Raw genomic sequence first — 26,423 nt, 5'->3', positions numbered from 1 at the left:
CTTCTATCACGTGAGGGCACTGTGAGTAGGTGCCTTCTATGAGTCATCTGTGAATCTCTGGGTCCTCACCAGCGACCAGATCGGCTGGCACCTGGATCTTGGATTTCCAACTTTCAGAACTGTGAGAAATAAATTTGTTGTTTATAAGCTGCCTAGTTTATGGTATTTTGTTACAGCAGTTCACACAGACTAATACACTTCGCTTCTCTGTTTCCAAGTTTTCTTGATAATTATGTGATCTTCCATATAAAACTTAAAATTAATTAGTTCTAAAACACCTATCTCCAAGAGAATTTGGGACTCTCATGAGAATTGCACTAATTTTGTAATTTGACTTGGGAAGAATTGACAATATTTTTGATACTGACTACTCATCTAAGAATACAGCATGTTTTACATTTACTAGGGTCTTATTACTGCCTTTTCAGTAAAGGTTTATAATGAAGATTGTGTAACTTGTTAAAGTTTATTCCTAAGTATTTCACGGTTTCTGTTGCCATTGTGGAGAAAATATTATTTCATTTTTTAATACGTTTTTGCTTATTCAAATAATTCTGGTTTTTTTTCTACTCAGTTAAGCTTTATTATTGCACTCAATTTTAAAATTGAGACACCTAGATTTTCAAGGGTTCCTGTCATCTGCAAATATTAACGTTGCCTTTTCCTTTTAGGGCTCAACAATGACACCGTTTGTTGTACCACATAGGAAAGAAGCTTTTCGTGGCTAGGGTTGAGGAGGGCTTGCTGGTTATGTGCAAGGGCTTATGCACAGTATGACCTAGGTGCACGTCCCTGCTCTGTCACCTACTAGTTGTGTGACCCTTATTTAACCTCTGTGGACCTCAGGGTCCTATCTCTGAAACGGGAATAATAGTAGTACTTAATTCAGAATTGTAAGAATTAAGCACTTGTTAATACATTAAAGCATTTAGAAGGCACATTAAACCCTACAGTAAGTAAGCATTAGGTTACATTCATCAAAACCTGTTGCATACTTACCTCCTGCAAGTCTCATAAGCACTTCAGAAAGTGTGGTATTTCCATTCTACGAACGAGGAAAGTAAGCTCAAGACAGCAAGTGATGAGAGCAAGTCACTTGGATATACATTTTAGGGCTGCCCCGCAAGACCAGCTCCTAGAAGATAATGCAATCAATCAATTTCTGCGAGGCAGGACTTAAATCGCACTAAAACGTGCTTAATTCATTCAACATGGCGTTGGCACCTTACCAGGAAGGAAAAAAACGGAGTACGCCAAGGCGAAAGGGAGAGTCTCCATCTACTGCGTCTCAGGCTTCCGCCAAGACTGACGGAGAAAAACGAGTCCGCTCGGAAGCGCTCGCCTGCCTTCGGTAAAAATCGTCAGGAGGCGGGGCCCACGCTTCGGCACGTTCCGCGCAGGGCATTGTGGGAAGGGCGGCCGGTGCAGCCGCAGCTGCCATCTTAGGGGCGCCTTGCGCTGCGGCTTTCTCGGTGGAGGCGGCCTTCTTAACAGCGGTAGACGTCGGGAAAAGGCAGAAAGTCCGTTGGCCGACACCTTTCTTTCCTCCAGCCTCGGTAGGACCGCCAGCCCGCGTCCGAAGGCGGAGGCGAAGGGAACTGGCCGCGTGAGGGGCCTGAGGCCAGCGGTTAGAGCGTCGCCCGGAAGGATGGGCCGGTCTCGGAGCCGGAGCTCGTCCCGCTCCAAGCACACTAAGAGCAGCAAGCACAACAAGAAGCGCAGCCGGTCCCGGTCGCGATCCCGGGACAAGGAGCGCGTGCGGAAGCGTTCCAAATCTCGGGAAAGTAAACGGAACCGGCGGCGGGAGTCGCGGTCCCGCTCGCGCTCCACCAACACGGCCGTGTCCCGGCGCGAGCGGGACCGGGAGCGCGCCTCGTCCCCGCCCGACCGCATCGACATCTTCGGGCGCACGGTGAGCAAGCGCAGCAGCCTGGACGAGAAGCAGAAGCGAGAGGAGGAGGAGAAGAAAGCGGAGTTCGAGCGGCAGCGAAAAATGTGAGTGTCCGCGGAGGGATGGACTGGGGCGTGCGGAGAGCGGGGCGCGGGGCGAGGGCGTGGGGCCGGGGCGGGACGGCGCGGGCTGGGAGAATGGCGGGGACCGAGCGGGGCTGGAGACCGGGCGCGGGAACGGGCCGGAGAGGCGGCGGCGGGGCCGACAGGCTTGGCTTTTGGAAGGCCTGGGGTGGGACAGGCCCAGGAGTTGTCCGGGAAGGAAAATTCGAGGGCTTGACTAGAAAGGGCCTAAATAGGAGAAGGCGATTTTGGCGCGTGAGAGGAGTGGTGTCCCGGAAGTAGGGGTGGAGTTCGGAGTGAGGTCGGAGAGCTGCGTCGGCTCGTGAGGCCGGGAGAGAGCTGGCCTGCAAATGTGGAGGGTGGTGAGCGTTTGCTGGTCGGCTTGAGAAGAAGAGAGAAGGGAATTAACCTTTGCGATGCGAATCACAGCTGGCCAGAAGCATTCTTCTATTGAAGCTCAAATTTGGGACAGAACTTAAGTACTGTCGAGAATCATACACTTCAGGTGGTCCGCCAGAAAAATGCATTTTCACTTCAGTGTATTCCTATTGTTACGGTGTCTGGATTGCTTTTTTCCCCTTGAGCCTACACCCTCACCCCTTTCTTGAGATGTTAAAGAAAAAAGGCACAGACCTTAAGTGTACAGTGCGGTGAGTTTTTTTGGCATTTGAATTCACCTGTGTAATCACCATCCCAAAGTCTACCCTTTTTTAAACTTGCTTTCTATTTCGCTAGCAAACACGTGGAGTTTTGTTGTTTCCCTTGCACTGTGCTTCTTCAGAAGACACTGGAATAGTTGCTTTTATTTTGGCATTGTTCACATGAAGAATAGTGAGAACTAGAGTTACAATGTGTTTCCGAAAGTGTCAGCTCTCAAACATTTCTGGCTATGAAAGTAGATGTGGATAAATAATCCCAAACTACAGGAACTTTTGGGTTTTAAAGTTTAAGGATTTGTTGTGTGTTTTGCTTTAAGATCATCATACTTTGATGCTCTGGGTATTCAGTTCCCAAAAACCACATTGAAAAGTAGATTCGAACAGTCCTACTAACTCCCTATTTAACCAGCCATACTTGGTCAGTTTGGTCAGTTCTTCAGTGAATATTTAGAAAGTGCTTATGAAGCAAGAACGTTACTGAATTTATGATTTTCTCGAGGCGAGTTTATGTGTACTGAATTGTCTGTAGGGTTTGTAGTTTTCTGTAGTTGGGTTTGTGTTAGGTAGATTTTCCAGCACACACACAGCTTGTTCCTAAAATCAAAGTTACTAGAAGGTAGGACTGGAGCACTAATACTACAGAGGAAGCTGTACCTGGAGCTGTTTTGCTTCCAGCATTCCTGTAAAACACATGCAACACTCATATTTTTCCTGTACTTAGAACTGTCAGTGATATATATGAAAACAAAGGTAAAGTAATTATTTCAGATTAAACCTTGATTTTGTAGAATCCAACTTTTGGGTCTGCAACAAGGCCCTTAGCTGTAAAGTTCTCAAATAGCTATCAATAGATGGATGTATAAAAAGTTACCTAAGACATTGCTGAGATAATTTCTTCATGTGAAAACAAAGGAGTCCTCCATAGAGTAATGACTTGCCTTTCATTAGAAAGCTAAGATTTGTAGGAAAAATGAAAAGAAACTTGGTATGCAAAGAATAAATAGAAGCATTTAGCAGGCTTCACATGGATAGCAGAAAATAAATTTAGGAATGAAATATGGCAAATAGAGGCTGTATGGTTCTCTGGTTTGAGGGAAGACACAAACTGCCAGTAGTATTTAGGAGGGAGAAGGGGCCAGGGCCAGCAGCCACCTGTACCCTAAATTCCTGGGTGCCGTGCAATAGGCATTACTTAATATATTCTAATGCCTTGGAAGCAATGCAAAAGAAACAGTGGAAAGACTCAAGTGTTGGAGCTTTGGGAATGGAAGGAAATAGTTTTCAGTCTACATATCCTGTTGGTTAGTTTATTCATTTAACTGATGTTTATTGAGCATTTAATAAGTGCCAGGCACTGTGCTAAGTGCTGTTAATATAAAAATGATTGGCCCTTCTCCAAGAGCTTGATCTAGCTTAAAGACAGATCATTAAATAGGCAATAATACCGTGTAGTAAATTTAGTGACAGTAATATAAACTGTGTAAAGGAAGTATCCTGTGAGGGTGGAGGAGATAAGAATATGACAATGACAGGCAAGGTATAGGACATATGTGGAGCACAGAAAGGAGCCTCCTCCCGCGACTTCTGCCAAAATAGAGGAAATGGTCTCAAACGTGGAATAATCAGGTGACTGTTGACTTAGAACACGAAGTTCTATAAATATTTAAGTCATGGAGTGACTGGAGAGGTAAATCGAGTCTGGGAATCATGTTAGGGTTGTTTTATGTCCTGTTAAAGAGCTTGGATTTCATCCTAGAAACAGGAAGGATTTTAAGCAGGTAAATGACAGGGAGGGTGCCTGTTTGTTTGGATTGTTGTGTAGGATGGAAAGGAAGAGGCGGGTACGGAAGTTGACACGGGAGTAGTGAGGATGGTTGTCGGAATGGAAAAGAGGGACAGATTTAAGGAACATTCAGGGTATATTAAATGGAATGTGGGACTTCAGAAAAAGATTGTTGATTCTCATGTTTATAGTGTGGCTATTGCAACTCATCTACCAAATGTTTCGGTAACAAACCGGGTGGCAGGTACTGGTAAAAATGTCAGAAACTTTGTGAATAGCGGATAAGGGAAAGGGAATAAGAGAATGGCGCCTCCACTGTGAGCACTGGTTTTGGATACACTGTACTGAGTTTATCCAGAGTTGATCACGTGGGACGGAAGCCTAGCTAAGAGGGGCTTCTCTGAATGTCAGTGAAACCTTGGGAGTATATGGAATGACCCACGGAGAGTGTGGAGAGAGGAGAGCAGTTCATTCAAGGGACTGAAGGAACCTGAGGACATGCCTGTATTTGCAATTGGAAAGAGGGAGAAAAGCCCATGGTGGAGGCGGAAAGGAATATGGTAAGAATGCATAGTGTCAGGTGCCCTTTCAAGAAGTCTACTTAGATGGAATGAGATTGTAAAATAAGAATCAACTGCTGGGTTTAGCTAATTAGGAATTCTTTGGTAAGATTGGAAACCTTATCCACTTACAATTCTGAGTTGTTGAATAAATCACCTACCTCTAACCTTGTTTTTAAATCTGTGAAATGGAGATAATCTGTCTTGCTTATTGTGAAAATTGGAGATAATGTATTTAAAGTAGGTGATACTTGGCATATACTAGTTCTCAGTAAGTAATGTTATTTAATGTAACTTACTTACATGGAGCCAGACCAAGCCTGATGAATTTAAGAAGTGATCTTACAAGTTGTAATCTTGATGCTTAAAAGGTAGGCCTTTACATTTTTTAAGACCTTTACCATCAATTTTGAATAGGCAGTTCACATGGTTCAAAATTCAGTTCAAAAGATCTTCCTTTCATCCCTGTGTCCCAGCCATTCAGTGTGGTTCTTCTCACCCCTCTCCCACACCAGTAGCACCATTTTCTTAAATGCTCTTTTGAGATGCTGCATGCATGTTGTATTAACTGTTGAAAAAATAGACAGCTGAAAATAACTTGCAGCAAATCAGGAAAATGTTAATGGCATAGTAACTTACTCTAGCCTGGGATGTCTAGGTTCCGATATCCTCTGTGTTCAACTGGATGACAGATAAAGAGCCTTCTAAATTAGAGTGTCTACACTGAACTGGGATCTATATGAGTGATTCTTAGAATACTTGGACAGTTCATTGTGAGAACAAAGAAGAGCTTTTAGGAGAAAATTGAGTATATGAAACCACATATTTTTGGAGGTTAAGGCTCTGACAGAGCATTAAGGCATAAGACCTAGTTGATGTTAAGAATATGTATTTATTTATTCATTGTTTTTGTAGAGACAGAGTTTCACTATGTTTCCCAGGCTGATCCTGAACTCCTGGCCTCAAAGAATCCTTCTCCCTCAGCCTCCCGAAGTGCTAGGATTACAGGTGTAAGCCACTGTGCCTGGCCTATACTTTTTTCTTTCTTTCTTTCTTTTTTTGGTAGTTAAATCTGTGTGCTTGTCTTTGCCTCTCTCATTTGTCCTGCAGAAACCAATGTAGGGTAGTAGTATAGTGCTTGCTTGAGATCATTAGCTTTGGCATCTACGTAGGTTCAGAGAAACAGCTCAGCAACATCCAGTGTGCGTTGAGTCCAGAAACTTAAGCTCCTTGTTCTTAGTTGCCTCAGTAAAAATGAGATACATACCCAATGCATAGGAATAATTATGTGATTTAAATGATTACATGGTATATAAAGCGTTCAGCACAATATTATATGTTACTTACTAAGTAATAAGTAAATGCTGTTTGCTGATAATTATTAAGCGATTCCTAGAAGTAAGCCCCTAGGATTGAGTTCCTACGTTTTAAAGATGTTTTAAAATAATGGTGTCAGTTACTCTGTATGGAGTAATACTCTTAACAGTGATGAGGTGCTGTAGCCTTACTGCTTTGTTTTTAATCGTTAGCATTTTAAAGTTCATTGTGACTAGTCTTTTTAAAATACCCGAGAGCACAGATAAAGTAGAACCTAGTATTACACCATTTCCATTGGAAACCTGGAAGATCTTGATTTAATGCTTTCATCAGTATAGCATATTATTGGCAGGAGAATGGATATTCAGCAGAGAAGCATGAGGAAAACATTAGAGAAAAGAACATCATGAGGGTGACAACTATGGCAAGGGTTTTAAGGAGTGAATAGGCTGTTAGGTGATACCTGTTTTGCAAGACACTAATGACCCACTCAGGAAAGTTCAGTTCCTCTTATGGGAGTAGACATAATAGTGGTTTTATCATTGATTATGATGATACATTTGCCGTAAGTAAAGATGAACTCATGCATTATTCAGTTGTACATGTGCTCATTTTGGTAGTTAAATCTGTGTGCTTGTCTTTGCCTCTCTCATTTGTCCTGCAGAAACCAATGTAGGGTAGTAGTATAGTGCTTGCTTGAGATCATTAGCTTTGGCATCTACGTAGATTTGCTGAATTCAGTGTATGGCGAGGGCATAAAATTGGGCTTTCCATCAGCACTGGTTCTAAAATTTGATTTAAAATTTTTTTTCTGATTACTGAAGTAGCATTTTTAATTTTACCAAGAAAAACAGCGAAGTTATGTTCTTGCTAACACTTGAAGGCAAACAGTTTTGCTCTGGAACCCAGAACCCTGCCCGTTGCAAAGCTTAGTTTTCATGTTCGGATGCCTTGCAGTTCCTCCAGGAACAAAGGGAGATAAGCAGCTTTGTGAGAAACTGCACTAGGTCATTCATTTCTCATCCTCCAGTGTTTCAATTGAGCATGGGACTTTCCACTTGCTCCCTCCCCGTGGGCTATAAAGTCGCTGAGCTGTAGTTAGATTTGACTCCTTACCAGCATAGCAGCCCACGGTCTGCCTATACTGCCTGTTATATGGGCCCTCTGGTTTGATGTCATCAGTGGAAATAGAAGCAGAGAACTGACAACATTCTGATTTGGCTTTTGCTGTAAGTAAATTTATTTGGCTCATTTTCTGCTTACTGGCCAAAGCTATGGAAATGAGGCTCTGTTAGCCACTGCACTTCTGCTGAGGGATGGCTTGACTGCCAAAAATAACCTTGAGTGTGTATCAGTTCTCTTCCACCTTCATCAAATTCTTAAGTTGGCAACTTTTTACTCCTCGGGCCTTCTTTCTACTTTGTGTGGAGTTTTAATTGGAACTGTGTTACATTATCCTTTTTTTAAATAGTACTATGATCCACTTAGTATTGCTTGTTAAAAGTCACATCGTACTGGCTTTGAAATTTTAAATATTAAATTTCTTCTTAGGCTTCTCTACATTTACTAATTTCAGAAGAACCAACTAGCAAAAGTGTGTGTGTACACACTTCATTATGAGAAATTTGCATATACACAAAGGTAGATTACTATTATTATTGTGTACTCATTATCCAGATTCAGCAGTTGTCAGCCTTATTTCATTGATTAGTTCTCTTTCCCTTTGGATGAAGTAGAGAAACAACATTTTATATTGAAATGTGGTTTAATTTCTATTGAAGTTGCCATCCGGTTTCCTTTTATATGCTCCTGGTGATTGATTTTTTTAGTATTGGGGAAGAGATACCTGCTTGCTTACTGTAGATAAAGGAGCATAGTTAAGTCTTACGCTTTCACATCTTTTTTTTAAGAAAACTTAGTTTTGGAAGGGAAAAGGGAAATATTTAAGAAACAACAACAGAGTCCTGAGAATGGGTGTTGCAAACGTCTAGGCCCTTAAAGGTACTTTCTCTAGTACCTGCTGTCTCCTTGACAGAAGAACGTAGAGGATAAATGTAGAAACAGAAATGAATCCGGTTGTGGAAGACACGTTGGTGTCAGTGTGTTATCACTGTGAATAAGTAACAGGAGCTGAAGATGAGAGCCCTTGGGTGCGAATGGAATCATCCTGAAGAATAGAGTTGAGTTGAAGTGGATTGAGATATTTAAAGGTCACTTAGAAACGATAAAGTCTTTACTAAACAGATGAATTGAATGACTCTCATATATATGTATGTCAATTGAGTCATCAAAAGATAAAGGTTGTGGGTTTTATTTAATTTTGAGGGTTGTGAGAAAGTTGGAATGTGAATCGGCCTCTGAGGATTTAGATTTACTGCAAGAGCCTCAGAATTTATTCATTCAGCACAAATTATTGTCTCAGAGTGCTATTAAGTGGAAATAGTATGAACAACATATGCAATATAAAAATTTTTAGTAGTCACATTAAGAAATCGATGAAATTATAGTGTATATTTTTATCCAAAATATCATTTTTAACACACAATCAAATAAAAATAGGAGATAATTTATATTCTTTTTCTTCATACTAAATTTCAGTTCGGACCAGACACATGTGACCAGTGGCTATCACCGAATGTTATTGGTATAAAATGTACAGAATTTCCACAGTGGTGCCTTGATGAATGTCAGTAATTTCAGCACAGCATTTTATTTTGAGTAAATTGGTTTATAATATCAAAATGGGATTGGAGTAATTAAAACTGTAATATCATGCTTTATTGAACTGTTTCTGGTAATAAAAATATATTTTTACCCACTTTCGTATTTCTAGAGGAGCTTTTAATTGAAAATCAATTAGCAAAAGGAAGAAAAGACAGTAGGAACTATAAAGCTAAAGAACTTCAGTTCAAAACTTAAGTTGGTCATAATTTCAGTAAAAACTACATACTGTTACTCCAACAGTCTGAATCTCTTCAGTCTTTGTTTGTTCTCTCTTTGCTTAGCGGGAAATGAATTCAGCCAGTCTGAGTTGCCTGCTACGTAATTTCTGCTTACTACTTTGTAGCTCAGCCCCAGACGAAGGGATTGGCAAATGAGCAAATCTATATATTTTAACAACTTGTCCTCTGATTATAAAGTCAATAACAAGTTTTCTGTGTCAGATTTATCGTTCCTAAATTAAAACTAATGAAGTAGGCTTTTTGTATATACCAGTTCTCCTGTATTTAGAATATGATAAAGGAAAAAAAGATTTTATATTCATTTGAATTTCTGTATCAGTTAACATTTTGGCATCTGTCATTTCCTTATATGTGACGTGAAAATGAATTCTGAAAAAATCACTGAATAATATCAGGCGCAATGGCTTGATAGACCTAAAACTAGTTTTGTTTAAATTTACAGTTTTAAAAATAAATATCTAACTCATTTTTCTCGCTTTGTTTGCTAGTCGACAGCAGGAAATAGAAGAAAAACTCATCGAGGAAGAAACAGCACGAAGAGTGGAAGAATTGGTGGCAAAAAGGGTGGAGGAAGAACTGGAGAAAAGGAAGGATGAAATTGAACGAGAAGTTCTCCGAAGGGTGGAGGAAGCCAAACGCATCATGGAAAAGCAGTTGCTCGAAGAACTCGAGCGACAGAGACAAGCTGAGCTTGCAGCACAAAAAGCTAGAGAGGTAACGCTCGGTCGTTTGGAAAGTAGAGACAGTCCATGGCAAAACTTTCAGTGTTGGGTTCTGCCTCCTGCTCAGTTCAGAAAGAGATGGAATACAGACTATCTAATTCCTTTCTCGTCTAAACTTAACATTGCTGCGAAAGTTAATTTTTTAGCCTATTCAGAAGTGCTGACTGATAACTTAAAAGTTGGAAGCTTTCATAAAACATATTCAAGGATACTTTTTGATTTAATGGAACTGGCTATTTGAGAAGTGTTTGAAACTTTTGCCATGGCTGCAGGACTTACATTCTTTTTTGGGAGGACGGTGGGGAGACAGGGAGTGGTAAAGGGAAAAGGTTAAAAATCCACCTGTGGTTGTATATTCTTCTATTCTATCACTCTGTTACCTAGACTGTGAGAGGCTTTTGCCTTCAGTCAGATTAAAAAGAGCAGGGCCTAACATTGAGTGATAGCACCTGCTTTGATAAATAGGTTTTCTCACTCTTCTTTTTTTCCTTCTTTTATCCCTCACTCCCTCCCCTAAACCCTGCTTCAGCACAATGGACTAATTCTAGCATTCCGATCATAAGGCCCTCCATTTTCCTAATGTGTTTCAAGGAATCTTTTTAGGAAAAATATCCAGATTATTTATCCACTTTTTTTAGTATCTACTAACAACTCCTTTTTTTCTCTAGAGAGTTATGAAGGAACAGGTTGTCCTTGTCTGGAGTCAAGCTAAACACATGATTTGTTTTATCAGCAGCTGGAGCAGAAGTTGAAAATGTCTTTCTGTGAGACAGTAATTTGCTACTGAAGCTTTATAGCTTGTTTGCACTGATTACTCCAGGATCCAAAAACTTGGTGGTGAAAGTCACTGAAACACTCAAGGCAAATTACTTTACAGCCCTGAGTGTCTTATCACCATAGTTGGCATACTGAATATGAATCCCATTGGTGTGTGATCTAGGAAATCCTGTAGTTGTTTTCTTGAACTGAAATATTTGACTCAAAATAATTAAGACTCATTGTCATTTTTCATCTTGGCATTATTGTGGACAAGTTGACATATTAAATCTCTTTGCTTTCTGGTAAGCTTAGCTTTTAAAATGCATTTTCCCTTGTCCTGTCTTTAACTAGATATGCATGCTTATATTTATAGTGGGTTTCACAGACTATAAAATTGAATGTATGAAATTTTTATTTATATCAGTGCTTTTAATAATGAAGATATTTTTGGAGTAATGGTGCTGTCTTGTAGCGAGTTATTAATCATAGTAAGATTTTTTTCTCTTCATTTGCTTTTTTGTTTCATATTAACAATTTTTTTTTACACGGACACAACTCTCTGACAGTCTTTCCAAATATTAAAATCATTTGAATATGTATGCTGTGATCTGAACACTGCCCAAGCCATCAAGCAGTCTTCATACAGTTTGCATTATAAAATCTCATTAAATTCTCCAAGAAAAAATAAGTTGAAGAATTTTATTTCCTGACCATGCATCCCCTGGATTTCTGAGTTTGAGTTCAGATTGTAGATGACAATATAAGCTGCCTTCCGAAATTGTCAACATCTGAATGTTAAGTCCATTTTCCCCATGGAAGAAGCCCGTAGTTCCATGAAGTATGGATTACCATTTGTATTTTTCACTAACAGTAAATGTATTTTTCTTATTAATTGTTTGCCTTAGGAATGATGAATTACATTTTTTGTTCCTTCTTACCATAAACATCTGCATTCCTCAGCTCAGCCTTCCTTGTATGTTGTTTCTTTATAAATGGTTGAGCTGCTGATGCAGGTATTGCCAAGCTAACAGTACAAATCATTTTAAAGAGGAAGCTGGCGCGTATGGCAGCCGAGGAGCACACTCTGCAGGACACTGGACAAGACAGTAAATATTCAACTTTTAATGCTGATTAAAGGAGTATAGGTAAAGAATACGTAGGTATACATAATTGGTGAGACAAATATTCACTTTATTTATATTTTATATATTATTTTTTTAATTTGGTAAATACTATCCAGTTTTGTAGTTGTCCTTGTTGATTTGTGTGATATTAAAGTATTAGTAATAATTACCAGGAAACTATCATTAGGGAGGGTTTAGTTGGTTGCTGTTTGGACTGGGAGGGATGATTTAAATTTAGTGCTAGAAACCAATTTTAGTGACTGCACAGTTTATCATTTGTCAGACAGAAGGTAGCTATAAAGCTACCCTGTAAGTCATATCAAAAAAGTTCAGAGGAAGATTAGTAAATATTTATCAATAAAAATAAACATTTTGTTTTTCTAATATCTTAACATATCCTCCCCTTTAGGAGGAAGAACGTGCAAAACGTGAGGAGCTAGAGCGAATACTGGAAGAGAATAACCGAAAAATTGCAGAAGCACAAGCCAAACTGGTAAGTGTAAAGCATATGTGAAAAGTGTTTTGTATTTTGCTTTATTTCCTTTTTTCAGATTTTGTGGACTTTTGTGCTGTATAATTTGACTTATTTTTGAGGGGGTTCTTTGGACTAACTTTAAAGGCTTTTTGAGTCAAAGATAGAAACAATTGAGATTTTTACTTCCAATCTGGACAGAACTCCAAAATTTGCAGTGATTTTAAAAAACAAGTTTTCTGGGGAAATTGCTTTGTTTTCTATCCCCAGTTTTATTTTTCCTAACCTCATTCACATTTCTCATATGCCTAAAAAACTGATAGCAACAACAACAAAAGCTTGGGGGTATATTTAAACCACCTATAATATGCAGTGTTTTACTTTGTATTCGTTGGCTTGTTACCAGGAGTAGATAGTATTTATTTGATAGTAAGTGCACCAAAGTAATTTCCTATTCCTAGTTAACAAGAACTTAACAAGAACTAGAATCTTCGGTAATTATGTAATATAAAAAGATAGGGGTGAGGGGAAGCAAGTTGTAAGCTCCAGTTACATGGTATAAAGAAATTTTGTGGTTATAAATGCACAGAAAAGTATCCGGGTGGGTCTAATTAGTTAACAGTGGATCCCATTGAAAGTGGGGATGAAGGAGGACCATAAATAACCTTAATAAGAATGTAAAAAGTTAATATGGGGCAGTTGTTTCTAGAGCATCATCATCTTAAAGATAGTGTCCTCTGGATAAGAGATAAGGCTAGAAATATTCCACATAACTTAGTGAGCATGGCACAATGGATTCTTGATAAATATCACCTGGTATTTGTGAAGGCCATAATGGAATCTATTGGAAAGCCATAATCCACTTTCCCAAACAAAATCTTAAAATCTGCTACAGTGGAAAAGGCAATAGGAATGTGAAATGGATGAGTCATTCTAAGTTACATTGCTGCATGCTTATGAATAAGTATGTGATAACTTTTTTTTTTTTTTTTAGTGATTCCAGGATTCCATGTAAGGAGAGAACCTCAGTGTAGTCAGTGCAGTTAGGAAGAAGAGGGAAAGTGTACAATCTGAATTTGAGGTTAGAAGGTTGAGCTTTGAAGGGTAAAATACACTCTGGTTTCCTCTTTTCTGGATGTTTCAGAAAAGAGGAAAAAATAGGGTTGACAGTTAAATCATTGAAGCAAAATTATTGAGCAGGTGGAACTAGACCTCCTTTTAGGACGTGTTAGAGAGATTGGATACCTGTGCTGGGTTCATTATGTGGGTGGCCTGGAAGCTTGGTGTGCCCTGCCAAGATCTTGATCCCTTCTGACCCTGTGGTAGCTAGGGATGGCTTGGCCTCCTTACATTATTCTTACCGTCCTCTGTTTGCCCACATGAAAAATAAAAATAGGACTTTTGGTGTGTGATCACTGGAAAAAATATTGCTAGTCATAACGTAATGCTTCTCAAATGGTAGTAAATGTTCAGTTTTTGTTTTTTAATCCCAGTTTGACTCAGACCTCTATTTTGCAAAATACAATTAAGATGAATTACTAGAAAAATGAGGTCATTGCTGTAAAAACTTCTAAAACACTTATATTGATTTGTCCTTGTTGGGGATTGATTAGTTTGTGATTGTAAGTGGTCTGTGGGCCATACTTAACATGAGCACTTTTCCAGATCGCACAGATTTAGATTTGATCAGAGTGACACTATTCTCATTTTGTTTTGTTTTTGAAATGGCGTTTCGCTCTTGTTGCCCAGGCTGAAGTGCAGTGGCGCAGTCTTGGGTCATTGCAGCCTCCACCTCCTCGGTTCAAGCTATTCTCCTGCCTCAGCCTCCTGAATAGCTGAGATTACAGGCACCCGCCACCATGCCCGGCTAATTTTTCTATTTTAGTAGGGATGGAGTTTTACCATGTTGATCGTGCTGGTCTTGAACTCCTAACCTCTGGTGATCCACCCATCTCTGCCTCCCAAAGTGCTGGGATTACAGATGTGAGCCACCACTCCTGGCCCAGAGTGACACTATTCTGATGGCATGCTTGTGATAAACTTCAGTAAAAAACATCTTAGGGAAAAAGAGGCTTGGATTTGAGAAAGTTGAGTAAGAATTAAAACATATTTAACATGTTTGCTTACAGTGTTCAATAAAGTTGGAAGCATAGTAAATTGGTACTGGAGTTTTTTTTTTTTTTTTTTTGATGGAGTCTTCGTCTGTTGCCTAGGGCTGGAGTGCAGTGGCACAGTCTCGGCTCTCTGCAGCCTCCACCTTCCAGATTCAAGCAGTTCTCCTGCCTCAGCCTCCTGAGTAGCTGAGACTACAGGTGCCTGCCACCACACCCAGCTGCGTTTTGTGTTTTTAGTAGAGATGGGGTTTCAGTACGTTGGCCAGGCTGGTCTCGAACTCTTGACCTTGTAATCCACCCGCATCTTCCTCCCAAAGTGCTGGGATTACAGGTGTGAGCTACCACGCCTGACCAAGAAAAGTTTTTTATTTGGTTCTCTTGGTAGTCATATGCTGGCAGGAAATGTAGGGTATTCTTTGTGTAGGAGGAGACAAAAAATGTATAAAGATGGCAAGGTACACCTTGAGGCCCACTTACACTTTTACTGCCTTTTTCCCTCCCTTTCCTCTCAATTTTGAGCACTATTCTTTAATCTTTGTGTATCTTTGTTGGGAAATATGTAAAATATATTCAAACTCCTATTAAAAGTACTTGATACCATATAAAGCAAAAAGAATTAGAAACATTCTGGCCTCTAGAAAGTGATGAATGATGAAGGATGATCAAAGGTAACTACTAAAATCTGTATTGAGAAAAGCAGCTTGATGAAAAAGTAGACAAGCCATTAAGTGCTTTTAAATAATTTAACACATTTTGGAAATAAGGACAACTCCAAAAAAAGTTTGTTACCATGGAAATCCTTGGTAAGTGGTATAGGTAGTGTGAGATAATGACATCATTGCCCTGGGTGGCCTGGGAAACCTTCCTAGAAGAGGTAGTGCCTTAAGCTGGGCCCTGATGGATAGATGGAAATTCTATTAGGAGGCGGACAAGAGTGTGAGGAAATGAAACAGGGCAAAGGCCTTTGGGGTAGTAGAATAAAACAAAGGCAAGGGGGTGGAAACTTGAGATACTGGAAGAAGTAGCTGTAGTAAAGTAGCGGCCATCCAACCTTACGTGTGCTAAGAAGTTTGTGTGGCAAGCGGCTTACAGAAAAGATAAGTTGGTAATGAAAGTACCCTGGAAGTGGGGAAGGAGATTTCTTAAACATTTTAACTGAAAAAATAATACAATGATGTTACAGATCAGTAAAGACTAATTTCCTAATTAAAAAGGAGATTTGTGCACAGGTAGGATGAGAAGCAACTACAACAAATTTCTGAAAATATATCTCAACCTCAGTAGAGAAGCAAAGAAATGTCCCCCCCTTTTCTTTTTCCTTAATAGAAATCCCCTAAAGCCATTGTTTTTCACAGTGTCCTGTGTTGGCAAGGTTATGATACAGAGACCTCTTTACCTCATGATCATGAGAATTTAAATGGGTATAACGGTTTCAGAAGACAATTAACAGTAAATCAGTAAATATAAAAAACTTTAATTCTGTGTCTAAGAATTTATCTCATGAGAGAGTCATTTACAAATGAATTTACATACAAAGATATTCTCAGGTTATTTAAAATAGAAGTGTTGGATTAATTATTATTATACAATGGATTTTTCTGTAGCCAAAAAATATTTGATAATTCAGGGGAAATACAAAATAGGATGGAGGTAGCTAAATACAAAATTTGTATATCCAATATGATCCTTTTATTTTGAGAAACATTCTTGCACATTTTAAGAGACACAAATAAGCCAAAATGCTAAAAATAGTTATCCTTAATTGTTAGTCTTATGTGTAACTTTATACTTTTCTTCAGTTTCTACATGCTGCAAGTAATGTATATCACCTTTTTGATCACATACAAATAATAGTAAAGAAATTAAAGTCATACTTTCGATTTTTAAGTAGCCTCTTTTGACAAAAGTTCACAGATTGAATCCCGTAATGACTGGTAAGGGATGTGTTAGCCTAGCCGCACTAGCTCACCCATGTATGAAAATCATTGTTAAGTGCTCTAGTCCATGGCTAGTTACTGTTTTTTTCAATTCCACAGTGTACCAAGATACTTGGTTTGTCAACAGAGACAAAAAAAAGCATTAACCGACAAACATACTTTATTTACAAAGTAAAAGCATCCAAATATGACTTGATTTGGCTTTTCGGCAGATTGTTCTTTGTTCTTGAGTTGTGTTGGCTACACATAACTATCTTTAGGTATTTGAAGGGTTGGTAATACAATGGAAAATTTTAATTTTCTTTTGTTAAAAATAGTGCTTAAATTTTTTTGAAGTCTTCTCCATGGTGTTTTTATGATGTGCCTTGGAAAATCTTAAGATACTGTTCCAAAATGTATATGAACTTTACTTTTTTGGAGAGGGAAACAGACTTAAAAATTGGGGATAGGTTTTGCTGTAGAATAAAATACTCTTCCAGAGGTTGTGTCAGCAGGAGGAAGAAACCTCAAACTATACCCTTGTCAAGATGTTAAAATACAAACCATGCAACCTGATTAGTGAATCTCGTGTAAGCACCTAAACTATGATAATAGACTGATAGTTTTTAATAAAATTTTAGGTAACATACTGATCAAAGGAAGGACAAATTACTTTTGATGGGAGACGGGGGTGTTTGGAGTTTTAAAGTATATGCAAGTTATACATTCTAGATTTACAGATCTCTTTACTAATGAAATAGTTTTCTTCTCACCCCTTGCCAAGTTCATTGTGTTATGTACCACTTTGTATTTTACCAGTTTGGTATCTCAGCAGTTGGAGAGAGGAAAAGATAGTGCCATGTTTTAAAGTTGCTTATATATCAAATGTGTACCACATACATAGTTTAAAATTAACCAGAGTTTGCTTTGCAATGGAGAGATGGCTCTGAAAAATGTAAGCAGGGATTTCTTTTAAACGAGTTTGTATAGTAGGCTGAAAAATCCCTTCTGTCCTCTCTCCATGAAAAAGAGTCTATATTCTAATGCCTGGAATTTGAATGTGCCCATATGTGACAAGGAGGGTGGGGCTTTTGCAGATGTGATTAAGTATCTTGCAATGGGGAGTTTATTCTGGATTATCTGGTGGGCCTTAAATGCCATCACATGTATTCTTAGAGAGGCAGAGGGAAATTTTAGCATATAACACAGACAGGAGAAGGAAGCTAAGTAAAGACAGAAGAGAGAGATTTGAAAATGTTGGCTTTGAAGATTGAAGTGATGTAGGCTGAAGCCAAGGAATCTGGCAGCCACCAGAAGCTGTAAGAGACAAGGAGCAGACTCCCCCCTAAAGACTCCAAAAGGAGAATGGACACCCTGCTGACACCTTGCTTTCAACCCAGTGATACTGATTTCAGACTGCTGGCCTCCAGAATAAATTTATGTTGAGCTATTCAGTTTGTGGTAATATGTTACCTAAAAATGTGGAAGTGGTTTTGGAATTGGACAGTGGGTAGAGGCTCCAATTTTGAGTCACATGATAGAAAATGCATACATGGCCTTTAAAGACTGTTGGCAAAAATACGGATTTTAAAGGTGTTTCTGCTTAGGGCTCAGAAGCAAATTAGGAACATACTATAAACTGGAGGGAGAGAGATCCTTTCTATATAGTAATAGAAAGCTTGGCTGAATTGTGTCCTACAGTTGTGTATAAGGCAGAACTTAAAACTTCTTCACATTTAGCTGAGAAGAATTCTAAGTAAGTGTTGAAGGTGTAGCTTGGTTTCTTCCTGTTTATAGTAAAGTGGCAAGAAGAGCTAAATTGAAGAATGAACTGATAAGTATAGAAAGAACCACCAGCACTTGATGTTGGGAAAATCTCAGGCTATTCAGATGGCAAAAGATGTTCACTGTTAGAAAAACTGGCTCTGGAAAGAAGGCCAAGGGTATTGCTAGACAACCTTTTGTTTGTGTTGAAGAAACTATGCATGTAACTCATAGGTTCCCATACTATCTCAGTAAAAGCCAAAAATAGATGAGATTATCCAGGAAGTATCTGTGGAGAACCATGTTTAATGATGTGACATGTAGGGGACCTCCAAAGTTTCTGAGAATGTTGTGTCAGCAGAAACTGCCAACTGGGACTGAAAAAGATACATGACACGATGAAGGAAGGTGTGTAGACTCCTGACAGAATCCGCGCACATAGGAAAGATGATGTGAAGACAAACACAGAGATTTGAGGATATTGACCTTGGAGTTAAGTGTCCACATACCAAGAAACCTTGGCAGCCACCAGAAGCTGGAAGAGGCAAGGAACGGATTCTCCCCTAGAATCTGTGGTGGAAGTGTGTCCTTGCCAACACTTTGATTTTTGTTCCAGTGATACTGATTTTGGACTTCTTGCCTCCATAATAGATTCCATCCAGTTGCAATTTGTCACAGTGGCCACAGGAAATTAACACAGTTGGAAAAAAAACAGGATATCTTACAGTAGAGTGATCATTTCCATAAGTTGAAATGGCACAGTACTTAGGAAAAATAAGCCACCAAATGTAAATATCAAACATTTTAATTTGAAATGAAGTTTTGGATAAGTCAGGTAAGGATTTTCAGAGAGTGAGAGGTTTTTTAATGATTGGTAATATAAAAAGCTGGTTGAAGACCCTGTGTTAATGTATTTGAGACAGTAATTTTAAAAATAAATTTCTAGACATGAGTGAGTGTATTGACATTGTGAAGGATGGGTTTGTAGGTCACAAACTGGAAACACGAAGTCACTGAAGGCCAGTCAAAAGATGGGGCCTTGAATCACCAAAGTAGCAGTTCTTAGAAACTGTAAGGGAGAACTAATAAACTTGGTGAGTGAAGAGGTATGAAAAAGTGGAGACGCGGGGGAAGTCTGCTGTAGGAACCAGAGAAGACCCTGCTGATGTAATCATTCCTAGAAAACTCATGCCAGGTATCCCCAGGCATTTAATGAATACTTAGTGCACAAAATAGTGAATGACTAAGACAGAAGAGCTGGTGAAAAGAGAGAATGTAGGATACAGAACATTAAAAGAGCCACATCTAGATAATACCTTTGTCAAATTTTAGCACAGAAAGTATAAAGAAAATCCCGAAGGCATCAGATTTTCCTTAGCAAAATTATACAGTGGTCTCTCCAGAGCTCTCAGGCAGTGCTTTTTGTTCATAATATTGCATACCAAGCTCAACCTCAGTCACTTCCTCCTTTGGAAACAGTTGTCTTCACTTCAGGTAACATGGAATCCATGGAGATATTATCTAAGGTTGAAGTTTCAAAAATGATTTAAGGTTATAAATGTCACAAGAGGGGAATTAAGAATAAAAGGGGGTAAAGGGAGCAGGTGGTGATACGAATTTAGATGGTAGCTAATGATATCCCATAATGATGGTTTGTCATATTAGAAACCCTGCGGAGATAAGCGTGAGAATAAATACGTTGTCACAGGGATGGAGGGGATCCTTGTGTTTCACCCTTCTGTTGTTTCACGTCGTACATGGAATACCTTAGAAAGATTGACTGACATAGTTTACTGTGTCAGAACTAATCGTATCTAATACATTTTTTTCATTTTTATTCATTGGTTATCTAAAGTGGGATGTACATTTAAAAAGTTATATGGAAGGGAAGATGAATAAAGGAATTAAAATTAGAAATGGCAGAGTGGAGAGTGGATCAGGCTATTTACCTTGGAAGGTTTAAAATGTAGAAATCACATTTCTGAATAGTGGCATAGTTTCTAATTGTGCTGTTTTTCGTCCATTTCTATAATCACTCTTGATAAGAAATATTTATATGTTTGGATTTTTAAAATTTTATAAAGTTATGTATATTTCAAATAGAGAATAGATTTCAGTATCTCTGCTATAGGGAATGTTGCTAAGGACTGCCTTGATTAAATTTATAGACAGTTTAAGACAGAGAATGCTTAGAAAAGTAATCTTTATAAAATCAGTAGATCCTCTGGATAAAGGCGGTAGGGCAGAGGCCAGGCGCAATGGCTTATGCCTGTAATCCTAACAATTTGGGAGTCCAAGGTGGGCGGATCATGAGGTCAGGAGATCTAGATCATCCTGGCTAACAAGATGAAACTCCGTCTCTACTAAAATACAAACAAATTAGCTGGGCGTGGTGGCACGTGCCTGTAGTCTCAGCTACTCCTGAGGCTGAGGCAGGAGAATCACTTGAACCCGGGAGGCAGAGGTTGCAGTGAGCCCAGATCGTGCCGTTGCACTCCAGCCTTGACAACAAGAGCGAGACTGTCTTAAAAAAATAAATAAATAAATAGGGCAGAGGTTACTGGGAGGGGTAAGTAGGCCTTTTAACTATAATGGAACATTTTATTTTTGTGTATTCTCACCAGTCACTCTTTAGCTTGGGGTAGAAGGTTGAAAGCCACCTTTGTGATACTGAACAGGGTTATGGGCATAATGGCTAGGAGGGTCTGCCCCAGTGTAATGGTTCTGGTATTGTGGATGTTAGCTTTCTCCTTGGCCTCCAAGCTTTCCACTACATAATCCTTCTGAGTGAGTTGCTTAGTATTACTCATCTGTATAAATACATATATCCATCCCCAACCCCCCAATGCAAATGCTACTTTCTTGTGCATAAATGTGAAACAAGCGGGGAGAGGAGCAATGGTTGTATTCTCTGGTAAGTAAAGTCATCAGGAAAGAAAAAGTTACTGCAAAGAGAGGGTAGGATTTAGGAACATAACCTAGCAAATAAGGTATAGGGTCATACCACACTTACAGATGGTGGATGAACAGGACACCAGCTTTTATCACTTGAGAGGCTATATTAAAATGAGAGAGGACTGTTTGTGTTTGAATAGTCTTTTCTGTTTTTGTCAAAGTGTAATTAAGATTTATGCTTAGTTTAAAGCCATAGTAGAACAAAATACCAATGTTTGTGTATAGATAGTATATTCACCTCATTTTTAAATAATTACATTAAATACTTCTAGTAGGCACTGTATGCCTAGCACTGGTGATTAACATTGTTGAGCCGTAGTCCCAGAGAAAATCACTTCCTCTGTACATACATACGTACACACTTTTGCCTTCTGTATTTGTAGACCTAAATGAAGAAACTTGATTCTTGACCCAATCTAAAGTGCAGAATTAGTATTTTCTCTGAAGGAAGTTGCTTTACTTTAAAAATCTTGTTTTTAATTAGGCAAAACGATCACATGGTTCAAATTTACTTTTTTAGGAAGAGAAAGAGTGAAGTCCCTTTACTTTCCCCCCAACCCAATCCCCACATTTCCAACCCCATCTCCAAAAGGTATACTCAGTTACGAGTTTTTAAAATCTTTTCAGAATGTCTGTAAACGCATATTCAGGCAGATACAAATGCGTAATATTTTAGTTCTCCCTTTATTGCACAAAGGTAGCATGTATACATGGAACTTATTTTTTTCATTTAACAGTGTAACTTGGAGATTTTTCCATTGCAGAACATAGGGGCCTCCTTTTTTCCTCTCTTATTTGTTTTTAATAGCTATACAATATTCTGCTTTATATATCTTCAGTAATTTATCTAATGTACCCCATATTGGTGGATATTTGGGTTTTTTCCCATTCTTTCTATAAACTGTGTTGTAATATGTAACCCTGTAAATATATCAGTTTCACATGGGTGTAAAACTGGCACATTGCTGTACAAGTATATAATGTAAATTCCAGAAAATGTACTTGCTGGCATAAAGTATTATGAAGATGTAATTTTGATAGTGTCAGAGTGCTGTTTATATGGTAGCATATGTGTGTTAGTCCAGTTTTTGCTGCTATAACAGGGTAATTTATAAAAATACTTGGCTCAGGGTTCTGGAAGCTGGGAAGCCTAAGAACATGGCACAGGCATCCCGTGAGGTCTTCCCATGGTGGAAAGCATCACATAGCGAGCAAGCTAGATAGAGAGGGCCCTAGAGAGACAGAAAAGTGGTAGCCAGACTAATGTTTTTATCAGGAGCCCATTCCCACAGTAACCAACCCACACCCCATTCGGGTGGTAATAGAATTAATCCATTCATGAGGATGAACCCCTCATGGCCTAATCACTGCTTAAATGCCCCACATCTTAATACTGTTAACAATGCCCATTAATTCTAGCAGTGAACTTGGGTGACATTGAAACCACAGCAATGTGCTGTCACACTTTGAATTTCTGTCTTACAGGGTAAAAAATGGTATATTTGTAATGTTCATTAGATTTCTCTTACGGATTAAAGTTGTGATGTTCTGCTTTGTGTGCCCTCACTCTCCAGGACTCTAGTATGCTTTTCTAGGGTTCAGTTAGAACCTTAGAAGAAAGTGAACCTGAGTAATTATATTGATAAAATGTTTCTTAGGCACACGCACACATGCAAAGAACCCTTATTACATCTTGATTCAGTTGCACACACTAAGTTCTTATCCCAAATTTGTGATGATTAATGAAAACTGGATAAAGTGATTGGCATATGAATTCACTAATGATGTCTGGAAGCAGGTAATTCTTTGTGTTGTACTATCAGTGAAAGCCTAAGGAAGAGAGTGGCTATTTGAAATAGATTCTGATGTACAGGTAGGATTTCCATAGAAGGAAAGAATGGCATGAGCAAAAGACGGGGGAACAAGATAGAAAGGAGAATTTAGAAGAGGAGTAGAAACAAAGCTGGAGCCAGGTTATAGAAAATCTTAAGTCTTAGAGAAACATTATACTTTAGGAAGTTAAGCTGTATGCCATGTATGCCATGGACAGTGGATATCATTGGAAATTTGAGGACACGAGTGAGCGAGCAGTGGTCAAGAAAGGTGAGTCTGGCAGTACCACGTAGGATGGGTCGAAGGACACACTGGAAACAGGGGCGCCATTTGAGATGCACAAAAGATATGTGGCCCTAAACTGGCATACTGGCAAAAGAAATGAAAGTAAACTCCAGTCAGAGCATATAAAACAAGAATTAAGAAACTTGACTGAAGAAGGAAGAGATGAAACAAAGCTATAGAATTTGAGTGGCAGAAGAGAAAATGTAAAGGGCAGATTTATTTTAAGGATCAAGTGGAAGAATTTCAATCTTAAACGTGTTGAATTTTGAAGCGAGTCCTAGATCTCCCGGGTGGGTGCATCCAGCAGCCAGGTGTAAATGTAGCAGAGGAAAACAGTTTGAGAGAGCTGTGTTTTAAAGATACATTGTAGCTCTCTGTTGGATTTTCCACCTTGCTCACCTGCCAGATTCTCTCACTGCTTCTAATTCTGGTCTTTGTTATCTCCCACCTTACTTGACTGCTGTTGATTTGTTCCAACACTTGTCTTGTAGTCTTTGCCACATTGCTGTCTAAACTTCTTTGTGTTCTTCTCTTTTTGCTACTTAAGATAAAATTTAAACATTTTGTGTTGCATAGCGGAGTCCTGTTACCTTTTCCATCTTCCTCTGCCATAAAGCCTATAATCCAGTCACATTACACTTTATTTTAAAAAAAAAATTTATCATTGGAGACAAAAGAAGTGATTGTGTGGAAAACCTTAGTGTGTGGCATTAGAGAATGTATCGAAAGAGAACATTTTTAAAGGAATTTAGTGAACAAAATAATTTATTTAAATAAAGAGAAAAGTCACTGAATTTGATAGATTTTGAGCATACAGAAGATAATTTTAGTAGAATAATGGAGATGGAAGCAATGATCTAAAATTTGACTTTGGATGGGAGGAATAGGTAGGCAGCTCAAAGGATGCAGTGAATGTTTTAAGATCACAGAAGGAAGGGAACAACGATAGATCATGATAACTGATACTAAAAAACTCCAGGATTAGAGCATGCTTTCTCAACTTTGGCACTGATTAGATCATTCTTGGTTGTGGGAGCTGTCTTCTGCATTATAGGATGTGTAGCATTGTCCCAGTCTTCTACCTGCAGGATGCCAGGAGGCATTCCCAGTTGTGGCAGCCAGAATCATCTCCATGCATTGCCTAATGCCCCCTTGGGGAGGGGATTAAAATTGTGCTTGGTTGAGAATTGGAGATGTGTGTATGGTATCTCTAGGAAGCGTGAGAAGGGTCTGACTTCGGTAAATAGGGGCATCTGTAGAAGAATGCAGGAAAGAAATTGCTTGACATGGAAGGACTTGAAGGCACTGCAGGAGTGGAATCAGTTATACCAGTGTTCCTTTGAAATTCGGTAGCACTTTATAGTTAGGTCAGAAGGTTTTCTAATATTTCTCTTCAGGTAATTGGGTCTGTGGTGTTTCTTGGTTGTCTACTGATACTATAATATAGTCCCTTTTTTTCCAGCATGATTTGACCACACAGAAAGCCCCAGTGGAGATTTTTTCCTGTGTTTTTGTTTTTTTGTATGTGTGTATGTCCTTCTAACTATAAATATGGTAATTGGTAGATAACCTGCTCTTTGAGTAAATCTGTGCCTTGGTTTATAATTAACAATCTATTAATCTGGTGGTAGACTGAAGTTAGAGATAAAAATAGGCATAGAACAAAATCTGTCATGATCTCAACATGTGATTTGTGGAAATTAATTTCTATTTCCCAAATGTATAAGTGCTTTTCCATAATTTGTTCATTTGTTTTCATTAAAAATGAAAGAAAATACAGCTATAATTAATAAAGGGTTCTCTTTTAATTCTTTTTTTGTACCACTTAAACTCTATGACCTTAGTCAAATTTTATGACACATGCCATTGTGTGTAAGTTGTCACCTCATAACTAAAATATTGAGAAGGCATGGAATTCATAGAAAGTCCTTGTTTTTACCCCCCCTTTTTTTTTTGCATTTGCATTAACATTTTTTTTGTAGATAAATAACAGATAAACCTGTTGTGGGGGTACATATGATAATTTTTAATGCATTTCTATAATTAATGTTTACTTTTAACTTTCAGGCCGAAGAACAGTTGAGAATTGTTGAAGAACAAAGAAAGATTCATGAGGAAAGGATGAAACTAGAACAAGAACGGCAACGTCAACAAAAAGAAGAACAAAAAATTATCCTGGGCAAGGGGAAGTCCAGGCCAAAACTGTCCTTCTCATTAAAAACCCAGGATTAAATTGCAAACTCTGAACTTTTTACAAAGAAAAATGGAAAAACTTTGTATGGTAGCTTCATGTTGAAGTGGTTTTTTGTTTTTGTTTTTGTTTTCGTTTTTTTAATTTGTAAAATCTGGAAATTTAGCTTGTTCTAATAGGGGCTATGCTCTGCAATTCCCTTTTTTTTTTTTTTTCTTTCCTTCCACTAAGTCAAATCCTTATCAGATCATTGTTGTCTTCTAAAGAGTGACATATTTTTCACCTGTTTGGATTCTATATTAGTGGTCTGAGGAAGAGCAGATCACATTGTAAAACTATGGATGGTCTGATAAGGCTTTTACTGACCCCACTGACTTCAGAGTTATACTCTGCTACATCATAATGCTGGTTTTGCTGACTTTTTGTTTTTTTATATATTTATAAAAAAAGAAAAAGTTGGTGATTGCATTGGGAAATTCCCAGGGTATTACTGGACCTATGTGGTGTATTGTTAAACCAGTGTCCTTGTGATACTGTTGCTCTTGATGTTCCTGATACAGGTAAGGAAACAGTTGGTCAACTCTGATACAAAGTACATATACAGTTCAGTATTGGTCTCTGTTCAGTTTGTTTTTATTTCATTGACAAACTCAAACCAGCATTCCCCATTGTGTAAATAAATGATTTTGCTGAATAAAGTAAAGTCTTAAATTCATATGTTGAAGCAATTTTTTTTAAAGTTATGTTAAGTCTTAAAGAGGGTGGTTCACTTTTTGATGGTCAACCATTTAGAAGTCTTAGAACTATATTTCCTCTTGTTTATGCTTTTAACATAGGGTTTATATGTACATCTAATATACTTGTGAATTAGTATTTAATGGCTATTTTTACAAATACCAACTTTATGCTGATAGAGCAAATGGCATCAGTGTTACCTTTAAGAAAGACTGACAACACCCAGAAGATTTAAATTCTCAAACCTGTGCCTCTGTT

The 26,423-nt window shown here is 38.5% G+C and overlaps 1 protein-coding gene and 1 pseudogene across 1 annotated transcript; one reads left to right on the top strand and one right to left on the bottom strand.

Moving 5' to 3' along the window:
- The window catches only part of LOC105505959, a 105,373-nt pseudogene extending 103,932 nt beyond the window's left edge, over positions 1–1,441 (bottom strand).
- ARGLU1 (arginine and glutamate rich 1) lies at positions 1,408–26,158 on the top strand. Its single transcript, XM_011933868.1, has 4 exons — positions 1,408–1,995; positions 9,784–10,009; positions 12,310–12,393; positions 25,307–26,158. Exons 1-4 carry the CDS (start codon positions 1,649–1,651, stop codon positions 25,469–25,471), a joined length of 822 nt encoding a protein of 273 aa, XP_011789258.1. The 5' UTR covers positions 1,408–1,648; the 3' UTR covers positions 25,472–26,158.
- The last annotated feature ends 265 nt before the right edge of the window (positions 26,159–26,423 follow it).

This window comes from Colobus angolensis, unplaced genomic scaffold, assembly GCF_000951035.1.
Source record: "Colobus angolensis palliatus isolate OR3802 unplaced genomic scaffold, Cang.pa_1.0 Scaffold13, whole genome shotgun sequence".
Lineage (NCBI taxonomy): Eukaryota > Metazoa > Chordata > Mammalia > Primates > Cercopithecidae > Colobus > Colobus angolensis.
Note: the sequence above shows the minus strand (reverse complement) of the source record. Positions and strands in the feature narration are given on the sequence as shown.

Excerpts from the sequence above, each read along its gene's own strand:
- ARGLU1 (XM_011933868.1), top strand. The coding sequence starts at position 1,649 with ATGGGCCGGTCTCGGAGCCGGAGCTCGTCCCGCTCCAAGCACACTAAG. Across the intron at positions 1,996-9,783 it reads TTCGAGCGGCAGCGAAAAAT|TCGACAGCAGGAAATAGAAG; the intron begins GTGAGTGTCCGC and ends TTTGTTTGCTAG. Across the intron at positions 12,394-25,306 it reads CAGAAGCACAAGCCAAACTG|GCCGAAGAACAGTTGAGAAT; the intron begins GTAAGTGTAAAG and ends TTTAACTTTCAG.